Below are 19201 nucleotides of genomic sequence, written 5' to 3' on the forward strand. Positions count from 1 at the left end.
GGATAATGAGGCTAGGGAATAATGGGGAACCAGGAAATGGCAAAGGAGCTAAACTGACACACTACATCAGTCCTCACAAGAAAATGCATTCATTCCAGTGGAAAACAGATTTGAAAAATACTCAGAAGAGGAAATAAATACAATACCTAATCACCAAAGAATGATGGGGAAACTAAAGATCGATAAATCTCCTGGGCCTGATGGGATGCATCCCAGGATATTAAAAGTAGCTACAGACATAGCAGATAAACTGGTGGTAATCATCCAAAATTCCTTAGATTCTGGAAAAGTGCCAGATAACTGAAAAACTGTTAAAGTAACACCTTTATGTGAAAAGGGGAGACACACACATACACACACAAAAAGTAACTTTTCACCAGTTAGCTCAATAACTATTATTGGTAACACATTAGGGTGGCAATGTCCTTGTAAATCTTTTCTGAACACTTTCAAGTTTCACAGCATCCTTCCTATAGCAGGGAAACCAAAACTGAACACACGGTGTTTGATAAGCTGTCACACGTTAGGTTAATTAACAAGTTTAAAAAAACATGGTGCTTGGAACAATATGGAGAGAGAATTGATTAATTTCTAGAAGACAGAGTTAGGATAATGGATGCATTGTTAGTATGGCAAATTGTGACTAGTGCAGCACTGTAGGGATTAGTGTTGAGAGGAGGGTGTCAGTTATTTACAACATAAAGCATTGACTTGGACAAAGAAGGTCAATGTACTGTAAGTTCGCCGAGAGAAAAAACAAAAATGAGAAGGTAAGTGCTGAGAACGACCCAGATCTTACAGTTTGACATAGACAAGTTAGGAAAGTGGGTAAAAATTTGGCCAATTGGGCACAATAAAGGAAAAGGATGTTAAGGACTTGGGCAGGAAGGACTAGCAAGCCGAAATATTAGATGGCAGAGCTTTGAGAGCTGTTTACCAGCAGCAAAGTTAGACTATTAGACTACATGGTTTTCCCACCTAAAATGGCTAATGATGTCATTGTCATGTGACAACACTCACAAAATGACTGTCTGCTACACACACAAATACACAACATCCCTCCTCCACCCCCCCTTTACATCAGAGGCTCTTGCAATGAAAACATTCACAATATTTACAATCGTATGTACGAGTCAGTCACTAAGGCATTTCAAAGACATCAATTCTTGCATAGCTGCCAGCACATCTCAGGCACCTGTTTATACTTCTCACTGGCTTTAACCTTGGTGTCTTCCATGTACTAGGATCATAATCTATCAACTTTTTCTGAGATTGAGATGATTGAATGTTCAGAGGTTTGCACAATGTCATGGTATTCTGTACTAAGGTACTATCCCTCTCAAATGATCCAGTTATATTCTGTCATCAGGTCTCTACTTGGCACAATCACCTGTGGATCTTGAATTCAAGTTGTCTCTGGCACGTGTGTTCTGGTTATCAAGGGGTGATCTGCACATCTCGTCCATATATCGTCCATCGTCCGTATGGTTCAAGGGACCGGTCCAGTCTGTGCTAGAATGACAGTTGGTACCTACTTCTTGACTGTGGTGTAATTCTTCACCAACACTTCTTGACTTGTTTGCAAAACACTGCTCTTTGAGTGTTCTCTAGTTATGTCTGCATAAGGACTGTTTGTAGTCAATTCATTTGGCAGAGGTAAATTTAGACAGCCCATCAGCATTGGCCTTATTATCCCAGTGGAAAGCCACATTCTGTTGCTTCCTGTAAACAATGCCTTTTGTCATGGATAACTTTAGCAAAATCAAGTACTGTACACAACTGACACTTTATCATGAACAATGCCGGAGAATACGGATTTGCTGAATGGATTGTGTTCTGGAATGTTAACAAAAAATGGATGATTCGTTTGGATAGTAATCCTTATTCTTGAGTTACCCGAAGGAGTGTTCCATTGTCTGAAAAAAATCTTTCCATCAAGCCATTTGTGGCTAACTGATAAGGATCTTATCAGATATGCTGAATTCCGATCTGCTTTAGACAGTCCATAGACTCACGATGTGAGCTATGGACCATTATCACTAACACTAGTCCCAGATAACCAAACCTCTCAAAGATCTCCCCCAGTCTTTAAGTGGTTTTCTTCGATGGCATTAATAGTCATGATGGCAACTTCAGGCCATTTAATATGTGCATCAACTTCAGAAAAAGAGCTCTTGTCATTCAAAAACTTTCAGCTCAGGCATTAAGGGTTCTTTGCCTTGACCTTTCTAGTCATTTCCATGACTGTAATTACACTAAAGGAAGTCGGTTGCGAACTCTTGTAGAAGCCTCACTTACTTTACCTCTTCAATTTCAAAGTTGAGCCCTGGCCATTATCTTAATTCTGACAATGCCACAGAGTCCTTTGTATAGTTGAGTTAACCATATGTTTCTTAGCAGTGGTGGAACGATGACCCTCATTGCCCACTTGTGACATCCTGCTTGCATAGACAGTTCTGTGTGAACATACAGCTTCAGTTCTGGAATTGTTCAAAAGTGATTGATGGACATAATGCTTTACGGCAAGATCACCAGATAGTAGTGGCTCATTAAAGTATATTTGTCCTGCTCTTACTGATGTGGTCTTTAATTGTTTGAAATAGAAAATGTTTACATAAGGACTCCTTGTAGTTGACTTATTTGGCAAAGGTAGCCAAGGGAGCCCAACAATTCTCATGTTTGCTGATATTTAATTATATAAGTATAAAGGTAATATTAACAACACCTGCCTCTACATTTGGCTTGATAGAGAAAATACCTATACATGAGGCTCAAAATGTTGTGATACATTCCTGGCCATACAGGTATTGGTGATCCAGTCAAATGCCAAAATCGATTCCTTCTCAATCTGTTTATTGCTGATTTAATAATTACCTACTGGTAAAGAGAAACCAATAGTTTATTTATGAGAAGTGACTGCTCTCACTCCATTCGATGATGCATGGCATTTTAGTTGCAATGGTACCTTTGTGTCAAAATGGGTCAGGAGATCGGACTTAAATAAAGCCTCTTTGGTTTATGTAAAGAATCTCCATTTCCAATTCTTGTTTTGGCACAATAAATTTGCCTCGAGAACAGCTGCAAGATTTGGGCCAAACCTGCCACGGTGATATAAACAGCCCAAAACTGATCACAGTTGTTGGAATTTTTAGGTGCTTGCTTTTACTTTTTTTGAAGGCATTACATGCAGTCCCTTTGCATCAGTGACGTAGTCTAAATACCCAAATAAAAATATTAAGAATTTAAATTTGTTTTTCCTTACTCTTAGGCCATAATCTTCAAGTGCCTGCAGAGTAGCATGCTTTCACTCCATTTCCTCTGACTAAATATCATCAAGGAACACCAAAATCCTCCCAATCCATTTCAAGTTTGATCCATGATAAGCTGGAATAACACCAAGTGCAGATGTGATTCCAAACGGAAGTTTCTTATATTTTAGTAATCCTTTATAGGTTACAATCACCAAGTGTTTTTGTGACTAAGGACTGACATGTATCTGGAGATAGGTTTGACTAAGATCGATTTCACTAAAATGCTAATCTTCAGCTTGTCCAGAAAATACATCATGCATGCTCAGCAGAGTGTCCTGGATTAAGAATGATCTTAAAATCACCACCGAATCATCTTTCTTCATCACGTACAATAGGTTTGTTAGAAGGGTCCCGACCCAAAAAGTCAAACTTTCCTGCTCCTCTGATGCTGCTTGGCCTGCTGCGTTCATCCAGCTTCACACCATGTTATTTACACTGATACAATCCTTTAAAAGGCACCACTTTGCTTGTGTACAATTGTAGTACAATTGTTGAGAGTTGCACTTTGAAGTGACTCAGCTGTTTCTCACATACATTTTTAGGTTATCAATGAAATCAACACCCAGTATTGACCTCCACAGTTTGCCATTTAGTAAGGGAGTGGCACAGTATCAATTGATGTTGCTTGCAATGTTTAGTATCTTTAATAACAGCTCCTCTTTGGACTTAGGGTCAAGGTTTTTCTCATGCCCTTTCTGGTCTGTGCAAATTTTCTTCTGACTCTTCAGTTTTTGTACTTTTGCTGTATGCTTATGTTTATTCCTCAAACATGCCTGTTCAAACGTATTCTTTTTTCCCCAGATTCCACATACAGCTCCTACACACTGCATAACCTGTTGTCACACCAATGACAGTTTTGAGTTTGCTTGGGTGCAAGCTCCAGTACCTTCTTTAAGCCTAGGTTCCTTCCGGTCAGTACTTTTTTCTGGAATGCTTCACATCTTAAACCACACAATGGTCTGTCTCTGACAGCATCGTTTAGGTGGCCTTCAAATTCACAGAATTCTACGGACCTTAAATTGTTGTGACTCATCATCATGCTGACTTGCTGTGTAGAAATTCCAGCTCTGTATTTTCATCATACAGTCCCAAGGTGCCAAATTTTCCTGCACTTTTTATTTAAAAAATGAAGGCATAGCATTGATGTTTCACAAAAGATTTTTAGCACTCTCATTGCTTCCTGTTTAAAAACAAGGTATTGTTGAGACTGCAAGATAACAAAGTGTGGAGCTGGATGAACACAGCAGGTCAAGCAGCATCTCAGTTTCTTTCAAAGTCTACACCTTATATCAAGACATAGTCCTCTGTGTGGGAAAATTGTTTCAGTGTTCCTTTGGATTGGAAGATGTGGCGAATTTCTGCACTGTTCATCTCTTCCCTGGGGTGATTTTTTTTTGCTGACTCCCTGCTTTGATACAGTAATGACACTTCTGATTTCTTTGCTTCTTTTTATCAAAGTGCCTCCAAGATCTGCTATGAGAGCCACTGATGAATCAGTGATGAATTTTTTGATGAATCACTGGGTTGATCTAGTGGAACTCAAAGCGCTTTTTAAACCTCATTGCCAGTTTTCTTCTTGATCAAGTCCTAAGGAGGACCAGGAGGCCGAAGTGTTAAACAGCAGGAGCTTTATTATGGAAATATTTACTGTACAGGCATCAAGGTTAGACTAACGGGCATGTTTGCTGACAACAACATAACATCACACGATCGGACTCAAAGAAATGGCCCATTCTACTTACACAAATGCATGACAAATAGAGGAGCTGAATATTATTTAAATGGAGAGAAATTACAAAGCTCCAGAGGAAAATTTGGGGATCCCAGTACATAAGTTACAACGAGCCAGCTGGTAATGGGAAAGAAAAATGGAATACTGGGCTTTATTTCAAAGGGAATGGATAGAAAACTAAGGAAATCTCCCTAAAATTGTACAGATACACAGATGGAATTCTGTGTACGGTTTTAATCCCTTATCTAAGGGCAGATACAAACATTAGAGGCAGTCCAGGTTAATCCCGAGTATGTAAAGACTAACTTATGACGAAAGGTTGAATAGGTTGGGCCTGTTCTCATCAGAATTTAGAACATAGAGAGGTGGCCTTTTAGAAAGGCACAAGATTCTTTCAGGACTTGACAGGATAGATGCGAAGGGTTGTTTCCCCACGTAGGAGAGTCTAGGATCAGAGCGCATAATCTCTGAGTAAGGGGTTGTCCACATAAGAAACAGATGAGATGGAATTTCTTCCCTCAGATGGCAATGGATCTGAGGAAATCCACCGCAGAGGCCTGGTGAGGCTGTGTCATTAAGTATAGTCAAGGTTGAGATAGACAAGTTTTTAAAATGAGAAGGCGTTTGAGGATGGGCGGTGGTGAGGAGAAAAGGATTGAATGGTAGAGCAGGCTCAATGCAGCTGAATAGCCTACATCTGCTCTTATGCCTCATGGCCTTGTAGTTTAACAAGTCGTAGGAGAATGTGATAGCAACTTGTCAATATTTATGTATAAAAATAGCAAGATGACTAAAATTCATAGCTGAAATTGCCAAATAGTGTGCTAGAATGAAATGTTGCAGAGCAAAAAGATAATTATTTTGTTTCTAACTAAATGTCAAGTAAGATGTTACTTTACTCAATTTTCACAATTTGTTAATATTAAAATTATTTGACGATGAGTCATATGTGGTGTATGACTCAAATTATATAGTATGACAGAAGGAAATATTGGAACATACCCATGTACAGATGGTCCTCACTGGGGTCATCAAGCACCTATGAGAATAAGCAAACAAGAAATGACATCTTGGAAACAAGCTTATACTTCAAGAAGGAATAGAAGTCATGAAACAGAATACATGCTGGAGGACTGCGTTTAAAAGAGTTTTAAGAAGTAGTTTAAAATTGGCATGACTGGAATGTAATGTCCATTGCTATTATTTTAAAAGGATTTTAGTCATTTAATTTTCCTTGTGTGGGGAGTAGCTCTGCCTTTCTGGCTACATTGATGTCCATGCATTAACTTCTTCAAACTATTTTCAAATCACAATTGCCAGGAAATTGTATACATGCACATATATTTTATTGAACCAGCCAGACAATTAGAAGAAAAGCTTCCACCAGTAGCCCCAGACCATCTAGATGCTTGGAGAAGATGTGAAAGAGGCAGAAATCAGGTAAAGTTGATATTCTACGAATTTTTAAGAGAGGGATTTACAACAAACCTTCCTTAACTGGAATATGTCAAAAATGCAGAGCGCATTGCTGTAAGAATGCTTGAACGGTATAGATGTAATAAGGTGATATTAGAGCAATATTGAATAGAGGATTATGCAAATAGTGTTTGATAAGGAAATACAGGTACATAAATATCAGTAAAGGTCTTATTGGAAAAACAAAAATTAGACCTGACATGACTTCTGCTTCTGGAGCTTTATTTAAAAAAACTTAAAGATTACAATTCAAATGGGACTATCATTCAACTTTGAACTAAAACTGGGTCATCATTCTTGTTTAACTTAAAATTAGAATAAAACATTTTGAAGTTGATGATTTCTTAGAAAGCAATTTCATTTCCTGGAATGAAAAAATAGCAGTCAAACATGAGTTCTGTAATAACCAATTGTTTTTCTTGCCTCGCTCTTTTCCTGACAGTGATCTTTAACATACAGTAATTCATATTTGGCTAACCACCCTCAAAGAGGCTGTTACTCAAATACAACTTTCAACAGTGAATATTCTCAGGTTTGTGAGCATCAGGAAAACAGGGGCCAAGAGTAAGAGGGAGTTGGGTTTGAAGTTAATAATTGAGCCCAAATTTGTCCTTCTGCAACACTCACATTCTTGCCTTCTACAGCATAGAAAAGTAGCTAGAAAGCCACCTGCCAGTATCCCCAAAATGTTTAATTTGTTGTGAAGAATGCAACTGATGCAACATCTAATTCAAAAAGGATACTTTACAAGCTGGGCATTATGGTAAGATTTTCAAACTGGAAAAACAGCCCCTAGGTTTTGTTAATTAAGTAATAAATTTCTGCAGCTAGTCATAGTCATATCGAGGATCAGAGAGGAAGTCTGGAATAAATTACGACACAAAGAAGTAGACAAGACCAAGCCATGAATATTGCACAACTGAAAATTAAAGATGCAAGAACACTGGACAAACACTATCCCAGGGAAACAGCAAGAAGTTTCAAGTAAAAATGGCAAGAAATGAAAATGGCAAAAAAAAGGCAAACTGCATTATACAAGACATGATAGAAAACAAAAATTCTGAAGACATTTCCACGGTCCAAGTTAATCTCTCAATTCTTATTTTTATTCCAATTTTAATCTCAACTTGTGTACAGTGGATGTCATCTAAAACAATTCATGAACTTTAACGCGTAAATAGATTTATGTCCAATGAACAAGCTATTCTATACTTCAGGAGGGAACATTTAGGAGCCATGCAAAGCTAAGGAGATGGCAAGAACACAGAATTCATTGTTCAGAAAGTCTATAAATTTACAAAGCATATTGTGCCAATGTGTTCAATAAAGGACTAGCATGCACTTACATATAATAGCATGGTGATTATGCAAAACCCAAAGATTTAGATCAACCGTATCATACAAGTTGCTTTCTCTAACCTGTGTGTTAAAAGCCTTCTCTCCTCCTGTTTCTGCCATGACACGCATACTAATATTTTCAGTCATGGTCTGACAAAAGATGCATTCTTCTATTATTTCAAATTCCTTTCTTCAACTGCCACACTAATTCTACGTTTGAGCTGCAGTAAAATACGGTTTTAATGGCCTTCATAAAACCATGACTGGATGAAGTAGCTCATTTAACTTTTTCATATCTGAATTAATCTATTTTTGGAGGAGTAGGACTTCTAACATCAGGTCTGAAGAAAGGCAAGAAGAAAAGGGAAGAGTTATGCTTGCCAAAATGCTGCTGCTTTTTACTATCTTGCTTGGAGTGGAAAAATGTGGTATACAGTTATATGAACTGATGATATTCTGCCACTGATCCTCAGTTGTTAGAGACAGATAATATAAAAGCAACATAACTAATCAGTTGAAATGCAATAAAGATTTAAAATGTTTGAAGTTAAATAGTATTGCTTACAGTAACAGGAGCAAGATAAATATGGCTCTTTGAAGTGCTCACTTTTTAAAAAATACACATTAAGATGAATGAAATTTGATTAAACTCTGGTTCAGTATTTTTAAAGTGTCTAAAACTACAAGCTATATGCAAATGGAAAACATGAAAACCAAGTTGCCTCAATTTACATACTTCTATCAGCATTTCATGAATAAGAGAGTAAGGAAAAGTAAAACATACTTCAACTAGCTTGACAACATTTGGATGATCCAATTTCTTCAAAATGGCAATTTCTTGATACACACTATCCAAAGGCCCTTTAGGTTGTGCAGAGATTTGTGGAACAATTTTGGCACCTCGAGGTGGGGGACGACCTAGATGATAGAATAGGATTGTTATCTACTCAGTGGCCACATATTTAAATTAATGGCTCGTCATAAGTAGCCCTTCCTCACTACTTTGTATTGAAATGAAATAAAACCTGTCCATTTTACTTCTGAAAGGTTATAACTATTATTCATCCACAGTCCAACAGCAGTACCAACATCATGCTGGGGAAAGCACAGCATCTTTTCAATCTAATTGTTGAAAGCTATTTTTGGGTTGGAATGGTGAAAGGAATTATTCACATTAATGAAACAAATATCAACATTTTCCAGAATTGCCAATAGGAGCAAACTTGCCAGAATGGTCTCTTGGGAAATCTCAAGCTACATCCTCAAGATTTCCCAAACTGCACTCCAAGTACAGGTGTCATGTAAATGATATATAATACTTTTCTCCTGAGACATTAAATACATATTGTAGATGAATTTAGCCATTTTTGTAAGTTACATTTTCTATTTCTTTGGCTTTTTCCAGGCACTTTTCCCCACTGAAAGTATCGGTCACAATTTCCCTGCCATCCATTCTCAGGGTTTCTAACTCCCCAAAAAGATATATAGTTTTTTAAATTTCCACCATTCTTTCAGTTTCATGTGGTCCATCACTAGTTCATGTGGTCCCATCACATTCAACAGCTTGTAGGGATTCTATTCTATTCTTCTACATCCTCTGTCCCTTCGCAACTGTTCCAATGATGCAAACTTCCATTCTAGTGTACCAAAGAGGTCATCCTCGTGCTTCACTTAAGATTTCCTCCCCACTGTCTGAAAGGAACGTCAAACACATCCACTTCATTTCTGCACCCCTTACCTGAAAGGGGGATTGGGCTTCCCTTACCCCCACAAGCCTGTGTTTAACAGATTATTTTCCACCACTTGCAGTGGGATCCTCCCACAGACATTTTCCTTTCTCCCTCGCATTTAGCTTTTAAAAAGACTTCCCTCTTTGATGCCTTAGTCTACTCCAAAAAATATTCCAACACCCCGTCCCTTTTCCCAGCTGCCATTCCTTGCTAACACAGGATGTAATCATATGCCCTTTTTACCTCCTCTTGAAGCCTTGCCATCTTTGATCCAAAGGCAACTGCACAATATCCAGCTCAAAATTTGATATGAATGTTGCATGTACTGGATTACTTTCTGCCTTGCTGCACAGGTGAAGATAGTATCAAAGAAAAGAGTGAAACCAAAGTCACCAACAATCTTCATCAATAGTAGCCAACTTCTGTATCTCTTCAGAACTGTTCTGAGGAACTCTGAACAGAATTAACTATTTCTTGAGACTGGTTCTGAAGAAAAGTCATATCAGATTTGAAACATTAGTTTTGTTTCTCTATCCACTTGCTGAATTTCTCAAGCATTTTCTGTTGATTTCAGATTTCCAGCACATGCAGTACTTTGTTTTGATTTAGTATTAGCGGTTGTTTGCACCACTTCCAGAAGGAGAAGATGATGATGAAGATCCCCCAAGACTGCACAGGAAAATTTTTTGGCCCCCCTCAACAGACCTACCTGTCATATTGATTTTATAAACAACTCTTGGAAGTAGTGCAAACCAGACAGGTTTCAGATCATTCTCACCAAACTATGTCATCTGCTAGAGCAGGACTTGCACTTGAAAGCAGTAGGTGGCCATGCCATCCCATCAAGTTGAATTGCAATGCATTTTTACATTGGTGCTTGTTTTGTGGAGCAGTTACCAAATTTTGCAAAATTTCCTAATCGTCAACCTACAAATGCATCAGAGTTGCCACGGATGCCATTTTTCCCAGAACGCATCCGTTTATGTATCTCCCCACCATGACAGTCAAGTTATGTGGGCTATGGAAATTTTTCACCATCATGGTGCACCTGGGGATGCCAATGTTATAGACCACACATGTAATTTAACAGCACCTTATCATCAACCTGCAGAATATGTTAACAGAAAAGGGTTAAATTGGTGTGGCCACAGGCGCTAGATTTCAGAAGTACACAACAAGTTATCCTGGGAGTTGCCATGATGCATACATACTACAGAACTTAAGTTGCTCCTCCTTCTTGGGTCACAGAGACACAGCTTTAAGAGACTATCCTGTCCCAAATATGACTCATGACATTTTTACGAAGCTCTCAGAGTAAGCAGACCAAACATGCAAAACTATCCATACTTCCACCAAGGACATGAGAACGGGTTGCAGGCCTTCACAAGATATTTGTGGGGGGGCAGAAGACAGCGCGGGAGAGATAGCGTGAAAGCGATGGCGAGCACGCACCTGTGGGTGTGGGGAATGTGCTGGATGCAGGGAAAATCGAGGATAAACAGTTATCACCTAAAAATGAAAATGAAAACGAGCATGTGAACCTGATTACAGTTCTTGAACATTTCTCCTGGTGAGTAAATGCTTTGTTATCCACACAAGCATATGCTTGGTATTTTCAGGGTGATCCTACTTTCAAGTATCTTCAACTTTATAGGTTCTACTTGCCATTAGGGAGAAGGCAGCAGTCAGACAGACAGGGCACAAACAACTCATGGCACTAACATTTAAGTCTATTGTTATAGGCTGCAGGTTGAGAGTATTTGAGACATTTCTTTTTCACTCTTCCATCATGGGTTGTGCCTTCAATGTTGAGATCATCTAAACTGCTAAACTTCCACAACATGCTCGAATAGCCTGCACAACAGCATTTAATTTATGCTAAATAGCACTTTTATGCAACATCCCTTGGCAGGGCACTGTGCAGTGAGGGAAAGCAGACATGTGAACTGCCCACTGTATACCTCCTAATCTTGAATGGTAGGGTGCTCCCTTCAAAAGCTGATAGAAAGGATGAAGCTTTCCCTCTAGAGATGCGAATTTATCATGGATGTTGTTTCTTCTACAAAGTGGGTGCTAATGTGGAAGATCTGTGTCGGTCAGGCCTTACTATAAGCCTTGCAAGTTGAGAGCAACACATTGCTGAAGCTAAATCAAAATCAATGAGCCTTCCCCAGGAAGGCTCAAGTCGTCTTCAAAGCGATTTCATGTAGTGCTTTCTTCAATTGCCTGTACTAGCAAATTTATTTAGTGCTCTTGTGGTGCAATGGCAGCATCTCTAACTCTGGGTTAGAAGGTCCAAGTTCAAATCCCACATGCCATAACATATCCAAACAGGGTCGATTAAAAGTAACTATAATGCAACACTTCGGTGCTATCGTCTAAGTCACAGTTCAAGGGCCTGTGATGTCAGCTGCTTACAAGAAAAGAGCAATGCACACAGTCATTACCACATCTTTCAACCTTGGGATGTCTGAGAAAACTTCTCATTTATCAACTGGGTACACATTCACCAGGTCCAACAGCAACTACAGAAGAAAACAGACAATTTAAGAGTGCAAGTGCATGTGTATTTACAAAATGCAAGAAACTTTAAAATGATGTGTCACTTGTGGCACCCATGTGTTCTCACTAAGTATTGTTTTCTTCCTATGGAGGTAACCAGACATTCGCATACTGGAGCCAGCTTGACAACATTGGTGGATTCCTCCATCCATTGATCCAGCTTACAGGCTGACTCTGACAAACCTGACTGCTGTTTCTATGCCTTTGATCAAAACCAGTGAACTGTCTTCTGCCTAGGTCTCCAGCACTTCTCTCAGTACTAAAGACTTGGAGCATTTCTTCCGTGGCCAGTGCAGAGACAGGTCAGTGATGGGCTCACCATATTTTGCTCCCAAGTCTAGACTACCCAGAGAACCCACTTTGTCAAAGAAAGAGTAGGGCCGATCAGGGATAGCATAGGGAACTTGTGTGTGGAGCCTGAGGAGGTAGGGGAAGCCCTAAATGAGTTTTTTGCTTCTGTCTTTACGAAAGAAACGAACTTTGTAGTGAATGAAACCTTTGAAGAGCAGGTGTGCATGCTGGAATGGATAGAGATAGAGGAAGCTGATGTGCTGAAAATTTTGTCAAACATTAAGATTGACAAGTCGCCAGGCCCGGATCAGATTTGTCCTCGGCTGCTTTGGGAAGCGAGAAATGCAATTGCTTCGCCACTTGTGAAGATCTTTGCATCCTCGCTCTCCACTGGAGTCGTACCTGAGGACTGGAGAGAGGCAAATGTAATTCCTCTCTTCAAGAAAGGAAATAGGGAAATCCCCGGCAATTATAGACCGGCAAGTCTCACGTCTGTCGTCTGCAAGGTGTTGGAAAGGATTCTGAGGGATAAGATTTATGACCATCTGGAAGAGCATGGCTTGATCAAATACAGTCAACACGGCTTTGTGAGGGGTAGGTCATGCCTTACAAACCTTATCGAGTTTTTTGAGGATGTGACTAGAAAAGTTGATGAGGGTTGAGCTGTGGATGTGGTGTATATGGACTTCAGTAAGGCATTTGATAAGGTTCCCCATGGTAGGCTCATTCAGAAGGTCAGGAGGAATGGGATACAGGGGAACTTAGCTGCTTGGATACAGAATTGGCTGGCCAACAGAAGACAGCGAGTGGTAGTAGAAGGAAAATATTCTGCCTGGAAGTCAGTGGTGAGTGGAGTTCCACAGGGCTCTGTCCTTGGGCCTCTACTGTTTGTAATTTTTATTAATGACTTGGACGAGGGAATTGAAGGATGGGTCAGCAAGTTTGCAGACGACACAAAGGTCGGAGGTGTCGTTGACAGTGTAGAGGGCTGTTGTAGGCTGCAGCGGGACATTGACAGGATGCAGAGATGGGCTGAGAGGTGGCAGATGGAGTTCAACCTGGATAAATGCGAGGTGACGCATTTTGGAAGGTCGAATTTGAAAGCTGAGTACAGGATTAAGGATAGGATTCTTGGCAGCGTGGAGGAACAGAGGGATCTTGGTGTGCAGATACATAGATCCCTTAAAATGGCCACCCAAGTGGACAGGGTTGTTACGAAAGCATATGGTGTTTTGGCTTTCATTAACAGGGGGATTGAGTTTAAGAGTCGTGAGATCTTGTTGCAGCTCTATAAAACTTTGGTTAGACCGCACTTGGAATACTGCGTCCAGTTCTGGGTGCCCTATTATAGGAAAGATGTGGATGCTTTGGAGAGGGTTCAGAGGAGGTTTACCAGGATGCTGCCTGGACTGGAGGGCTTATCTTATGAAGAGAGGTTGACTGAGCTCGGTCTCTTTTCATTGGAGAAAAGGAGGAGGAGAGGGGACCTAATTGAGGTATACAAGATAATGAGAGGCATAGATAGAGTTGATAGCCAGAGACTATTTCCCAGGGCAGAAAAGGCTAACACGAGGGGTCATAGTTTTAAGCTGGTTGGTGGAAAGTATCGAGGGGATGTCAGAGGCAGGTTCTTTACGCAGAGTGTTGAGAGAGCATGGAATGCGTTGCCAGCAGCAGTTGTGGAAGCAAGGTCATTGGGGTCATTTAAGAGACTGCTGGACATGTATATGGTCACAGAAATTTGAGGGTGCATACATGAGGATCAATGGTCGGCACAACATTGTGGGCTGAAGGGCCTGTTCTGTGCTGTACTGTTCTATGTTCTATGGTGAAAGCCTGGAGGTGGTAGAGGGTGCAGGTGAACTCTTTACTGATGTATCTTCTCAGGGGTGGAGGTGAGACTGAGGTCTTTAGCACTCACTGCTTCAGAGCAGTGGTGCCTTGGATGCTGCTAGTGCCTGCACAAGAAAAGATACAGCTGGGTGTGTAGAGGGATAAAAACTTGCACAGATTAAGAATAAGTTACTAGTGATGATACACACTACAGCAGGTCTCAGTGTCTCAACTCTGTGCTCTTCTACAGCTAAAATTTAACATATTCCCCCAGAGAGCATGAACAAAAACTTATGTCCACTACACTATACCAGTCTTCACTCTTCTAGCCTGGTTATGATATTTTTCCTGCAATGACACAAAGGGAGGGATGAGTATGTTGGAGATGAATAGGAAATCTAATACTGGTGGTGTACAGCCAGAAGTGGTGAGATGTCGCCAGGACAAATGGGTTTGCATATTGGGACAATGAGGTTTTGAGAGACTACTGAATGAACATGATGCATGCAATAGGGAGTGTTGCAGTCCATGAGCCCGACAGGAGACGTGCGCAGTGGCAGGGTTAGGGTGAGTGTTGGTGATGTTGAGTGTGAGGGAGCAGAGAGATGGTGGCACTTATCTTTCTAGAACACAGACAATCACTACCTTCCTGCACTGATAGGTACTTTACACCAAAGATACTGCACTGACCCAGGCCATTATCTCTGTCCAGGCTGGTTGAAGCTGGGGCATGGCCACCTTCGTCAGCCAGCGGGAAAAATTATTGTTCTTCTCTCCATCACTACCTCCAGATCCCTTTTGGGAAAGTAAGGTACTGGCTTCCCTATCTGGGCCATGTCTTTGACAACAAAGATTGAACAATATAGTCCCAAGGCTAGTTCCTAGCTTGCAGTGTCTGAACTGATATGGAGCTGAGGTTTAAATAGGATGTTAATGATGTGAACACCATGAAGTCCTAGCATGGGTGAAACCCTACCCCTTTCCTAACATAACATTTCATGGGACAGGCAATGAGGAGGCCAGTGTCATGAGTAATGAGACAAAGAGCAGATGATTACATGACAAAACAACAGAGGCCAAGGCAGACCTGGCACCATGAATCTCACTTGAAAAGCACAGTTTTAGTTCTTGGCCTGTTAGGACTTGACCAGGAAGAGTCTGCCAATAATTGAGTTCCACTGTTCCAGATGCTTGACAAATATATACATAACCAGTTAAGTCACTAAGGCAGTCAATTTGATGACTGATTGCTACTCAGGACAAAAGCAATTCATACCAGGTTTCATCAAGAACAAAACTACTGTCTTGGAAATACACATTCTTTAAATAATGGCAGAGAGAAAGATGCTAATCTACTACAATGTAAGTTAAACTATGTTCTTTTAAAACCCAAATATACTCACACCTACACTCATGAATAAGATGGACAAAAGACAGAATTTGTGGTTGTCTGCTTGGTGACTGAAAATTCTGGCCGCACTGCTCCCACCAGTGCAGCAAACTTCAACCTCAACATATCTGAAGTATGTCACAGCAGTTCTTAACCCAAAAACTTCTGATGCTCCTGACTCAATAATGTAATAAATCTCAGAGTCCAATAGCTACATTGTCTTGTAGCACTCAAGATGTGTACCACTAAATTTTGCAATTTACAAAACTTAGTACAGTTATTCAACTATACAGGTGTCTGACTTGCATTCCACCTCATTGTCCAAAAAAAAAAGGAAAACTATGCAGTCCCTTACACCCATCATGATCCATCTGGTCCTGTATGATGAACTCTTCTATCACGCTGTTTCTCCATATTCCACCCTATCACAGACGTTCCTTTGTCTTTGCCCCACTAACCCATTGTTCAAAATCTATTCCATCTTTAATTTTTACCAAATGAAAACGGGAAGAACTGCGGACGCTATAAATCAGGGATAAAAACAAAGTTGCTGGAAAATCTCAGCATGTCTGGCAGCAACTGTCAAAGAAAATACAATTAACGTTCCTCAGAAGAATCACTGGACCTGAAATGTTAACTTTTTTTTCCATTCAGTTTCTAATTTTTACCTGTTTTGATGGAAGATCAGCGTTTGAAGCTTAATTTTGTTTCCATAAGACATAGGAGTGGAAGTAAGGCCATTCAGCCCATCAAGTCCACCCTGCCATTTAAATCATGGCTGATGGGCATTTCAACTCCACTTCCCTGCACTCTCCCCGTAGCCCTTGATTCCTTCTGAGATCAAGAATTTGTCGATCTCTGCCTTGAAGGCATCCAACGTCCCAGCCTCCACTGCACTCCATGGCAATGAATTCCACAAGCCCACCACACTCTGGCTGAAGAAACGTCGTCTCATTTCAGTTTTAAACGTACCCCCTCTAATTTTAAGGCTGTACCCACGGCTCCTAGTCTTCCCGTCTAACGGAAACAACTTCCTAGCATCCACCCCTTCTAAACCATACATTATCTTGTAAGTTTCTATTAGATCTCCCCCCAACCTTCTAAACTATAATGAGTACAATCCCAGGGTCCTTAGCCGTTCATCATACGTGAAACCTACCATTCCAGGGATCATCTGTGAGAATCTCTGCTGGTCACGCTCCAGGGCTAGTATGTCCTTCCTGAGGTGTGGGACTCAAAATTGGACACAGTATTCTAAATGGGGCCTAACTAGAGCCTTATAAAGCCTCAGAAGCACATCACTGCTTTTATATTCCAACTCTCGAGATAAACGACATTACATTCACTTTCTTAATTATGGACTCTACCTGCAAGCAACCGCAGGAAATGCTACACTTGTCCCCACACCTCCTCCCTCACCCCTATCCCAGGCCCCAAGATGACATTCCACATTAAGCAGAGGTTCACCTGCACATCTGCCAATGTGGTATACTGCATCCACTGTACCCGGTGCGGCTTCCTCTACATTGGGGAAACAAAGCGGAGGCTTGGGGACCGCTTTGCAGAACACCTCCGCTCAGTTCGCAACAAACAACTGCACCTCCCAGTCGCAAACCATTTCCACTCCCCCTCCCATTCTCTAGATGACATGTCCATCATGGGCCTCTTGCAGTGCCACAACGATGCCACCCGAAGGTTGCAGGAACAGCAACTCATATTCCGCCTGGGAACCCTGCAGCCTAATGGTATCAATGTGGACTTCACCAGTTTCAAAATCTCCCCTTCCCCTACTGCATCCCTAAACCAGCCCAGTTCATCCCCTCCCCCCACTGCACCACACAACCAGCCCAGCTCTTCCCCCCCACCCACTGCATCCCAAAACCAGTCCAACCTGTCTCTGCCTCCCTAACCGGTTCTTCCTCTCACCCATCCCTTCCTCCCACCCCAAGCCGCACCCCCATTTACCTACTAACCTCATCCCACCTCCTTGACCTGTCCGTCTTCCCTGGACTGACCTATCCCCTCCCTACCTATACTCTCTCCACCCATCTTCTTTACTCTCCATCTTCGGTCCGCCTCCCCCTCTCTCCTTATTTATTCCAGTTCCCTCTCCCCATCCCCCTCTCTGATGAAGGGTCTAGGCCCGAAACGTCAGCTTTTGTGCTCCTGAGATGCTGCTTGGCCTGCTGTGTTCATCCAGCCTCACATTTTATTATCTTGGAATTCTCCAGCATCTGCAGTTCCCATTATCTCTCTCTCTCCCTTTGTACTTCTGCTTTGCGAATTTTCTCACCATTTAGAAAATAGTCCATGCCTGTGTTCTTTTTTCCAAAGTGCAAAACCTCACATTTACTCACATTGAATTTCATCAGCCATTTCATGGACCACTGTCCTAAACTGTCTAAATCTTTCTGCAGCTTCCCCACCTCTTGTCACGGGCTACCATTCTGAAAAAGAGCCTTTTATCCCAAGTCTCTGCCTTCTGTCAGACAGCCAATCCTCAATCCAAGCCAGTAGCTCACCTCGAACACCATGGGCCCTCACCTTGCTCAGCAGCCTCCCGTGAGGCACCGTATCAAAGGCCTTTTGGAAGTCTAGATAATATAGATAGATAACGTCCCTGCAGATGCTACCTGACCCTCCTGAGTACTTCCAGCATTTTCTGTTTCTTTAAAAAATTTATTTTCTTTCATCTAGATGTCCAGAATGTTGAATGGAAGAGATTGAAAACACTTTGGGAAACAGAGTTCAATGCATCAATGTTATATGTGAACTGAAAAAAAATACGTTTGATTTTCTTAACATATCTAAAATTAAGGTGGTATGGGTCCCATTAGGAAGGAAGACTACTTCCAGTGGTTGAGGGTTTAAAAACGACAAATATGTTATGATTAAATGCAACAGAGCAGAACAAATATTTTTCACACAGGTGAGTGAGTTTGTGGTACGTACAATATATGCGGTTTGCTTAAAGGGGCCACTTCTATATTTTAACTTCAATGGCTACCAATATAGCAGTATTTCTCTTTAAATGTACCATACTTACGTGGAAATCCAGCTTGCCTCATCAACTTCTTTTTAGAAAGGACTTTCATTGCCTACAAAGGAGATTTGATGTGAAACTTAAAAATTTAAAACATGATTAAACTTTAGTTTTAAAAACAAAATAAGAGAATCTGTAATACTGAATTGCAGAAAACACTGAAAAATGTAGTTATTTCATTGTATCATATTAAATAATATCTTACCAAAATTGGATTTCAGTCATGTTATGCCTGTGGCCAATTATCCACCCAAAAAAATCAAAAATGTGACATTCTAGATCTTCAAACTGTTTAACTTGCAGCAAAATCAAACTTAAAAAGTAATTAAATATAAAATACAGACTATTAAATAAAACTAACTTTACCTGGCATACCATTTAACTTTACAGCATTTGAATACATTTGTCCAGAAGTATAATTATTTCAGCATTAACCTATTGGTGGTATCACTATAGCTTTATTTATACTATGTGACAAGATACATTTATTGACGA

At 40.7% G+C, this 19201-nt stretch overlaps 1 protein-coding gene across 3 annotated transcripts in view; it reads right to left on the reverse strand.

Moving 5' to 3' along the window:
* The window catches only part of LOC125463988 (calcium/calmodulin-dependent protein kinase kinase 2-like), a 94531-nt gene that overhangs the window by 33893 nt on the left and 41437 nt on the right, over positions 1-19201 (reverse strand). For all 3 annotated transcript variants that reach the window (XM_048555866.2, XM_048555864.2, XM_048555865.2), the window contains 3 exons: positions 18710-18761; positions 8642-8775; positions 6046-6082 (listed from right to left, as the gene is read on the reverse strand). In XM_048555866.2, coding sequence (XP_048411823.1) covers positions 6046-6082; positions 8642-8775; positions 18710-18761 — 223 coding nt within the window. The remainder of the gene's footprint in view (positions 1-6045; positions 6083-8641; positions 8776-18709; positions 18762-19201) is intronic.

The sequence above is a fragment of the Stegostoma tigrinum genome, chromosome 26, assembly GCF_030684315.1.
Source record: "Stegostoma tigrinum isolate sSteTig4 chromosome 26, sSteTig4.hap1, whole genome shotgun sequence".
Classification (NCBI taxonomy): Eukaryota; Metazoa; Chordata; class Chondrichthyes; order Orectolobiformes; family Stegostomatidae; genus Stegostoma; species Stegostoma tigrinum.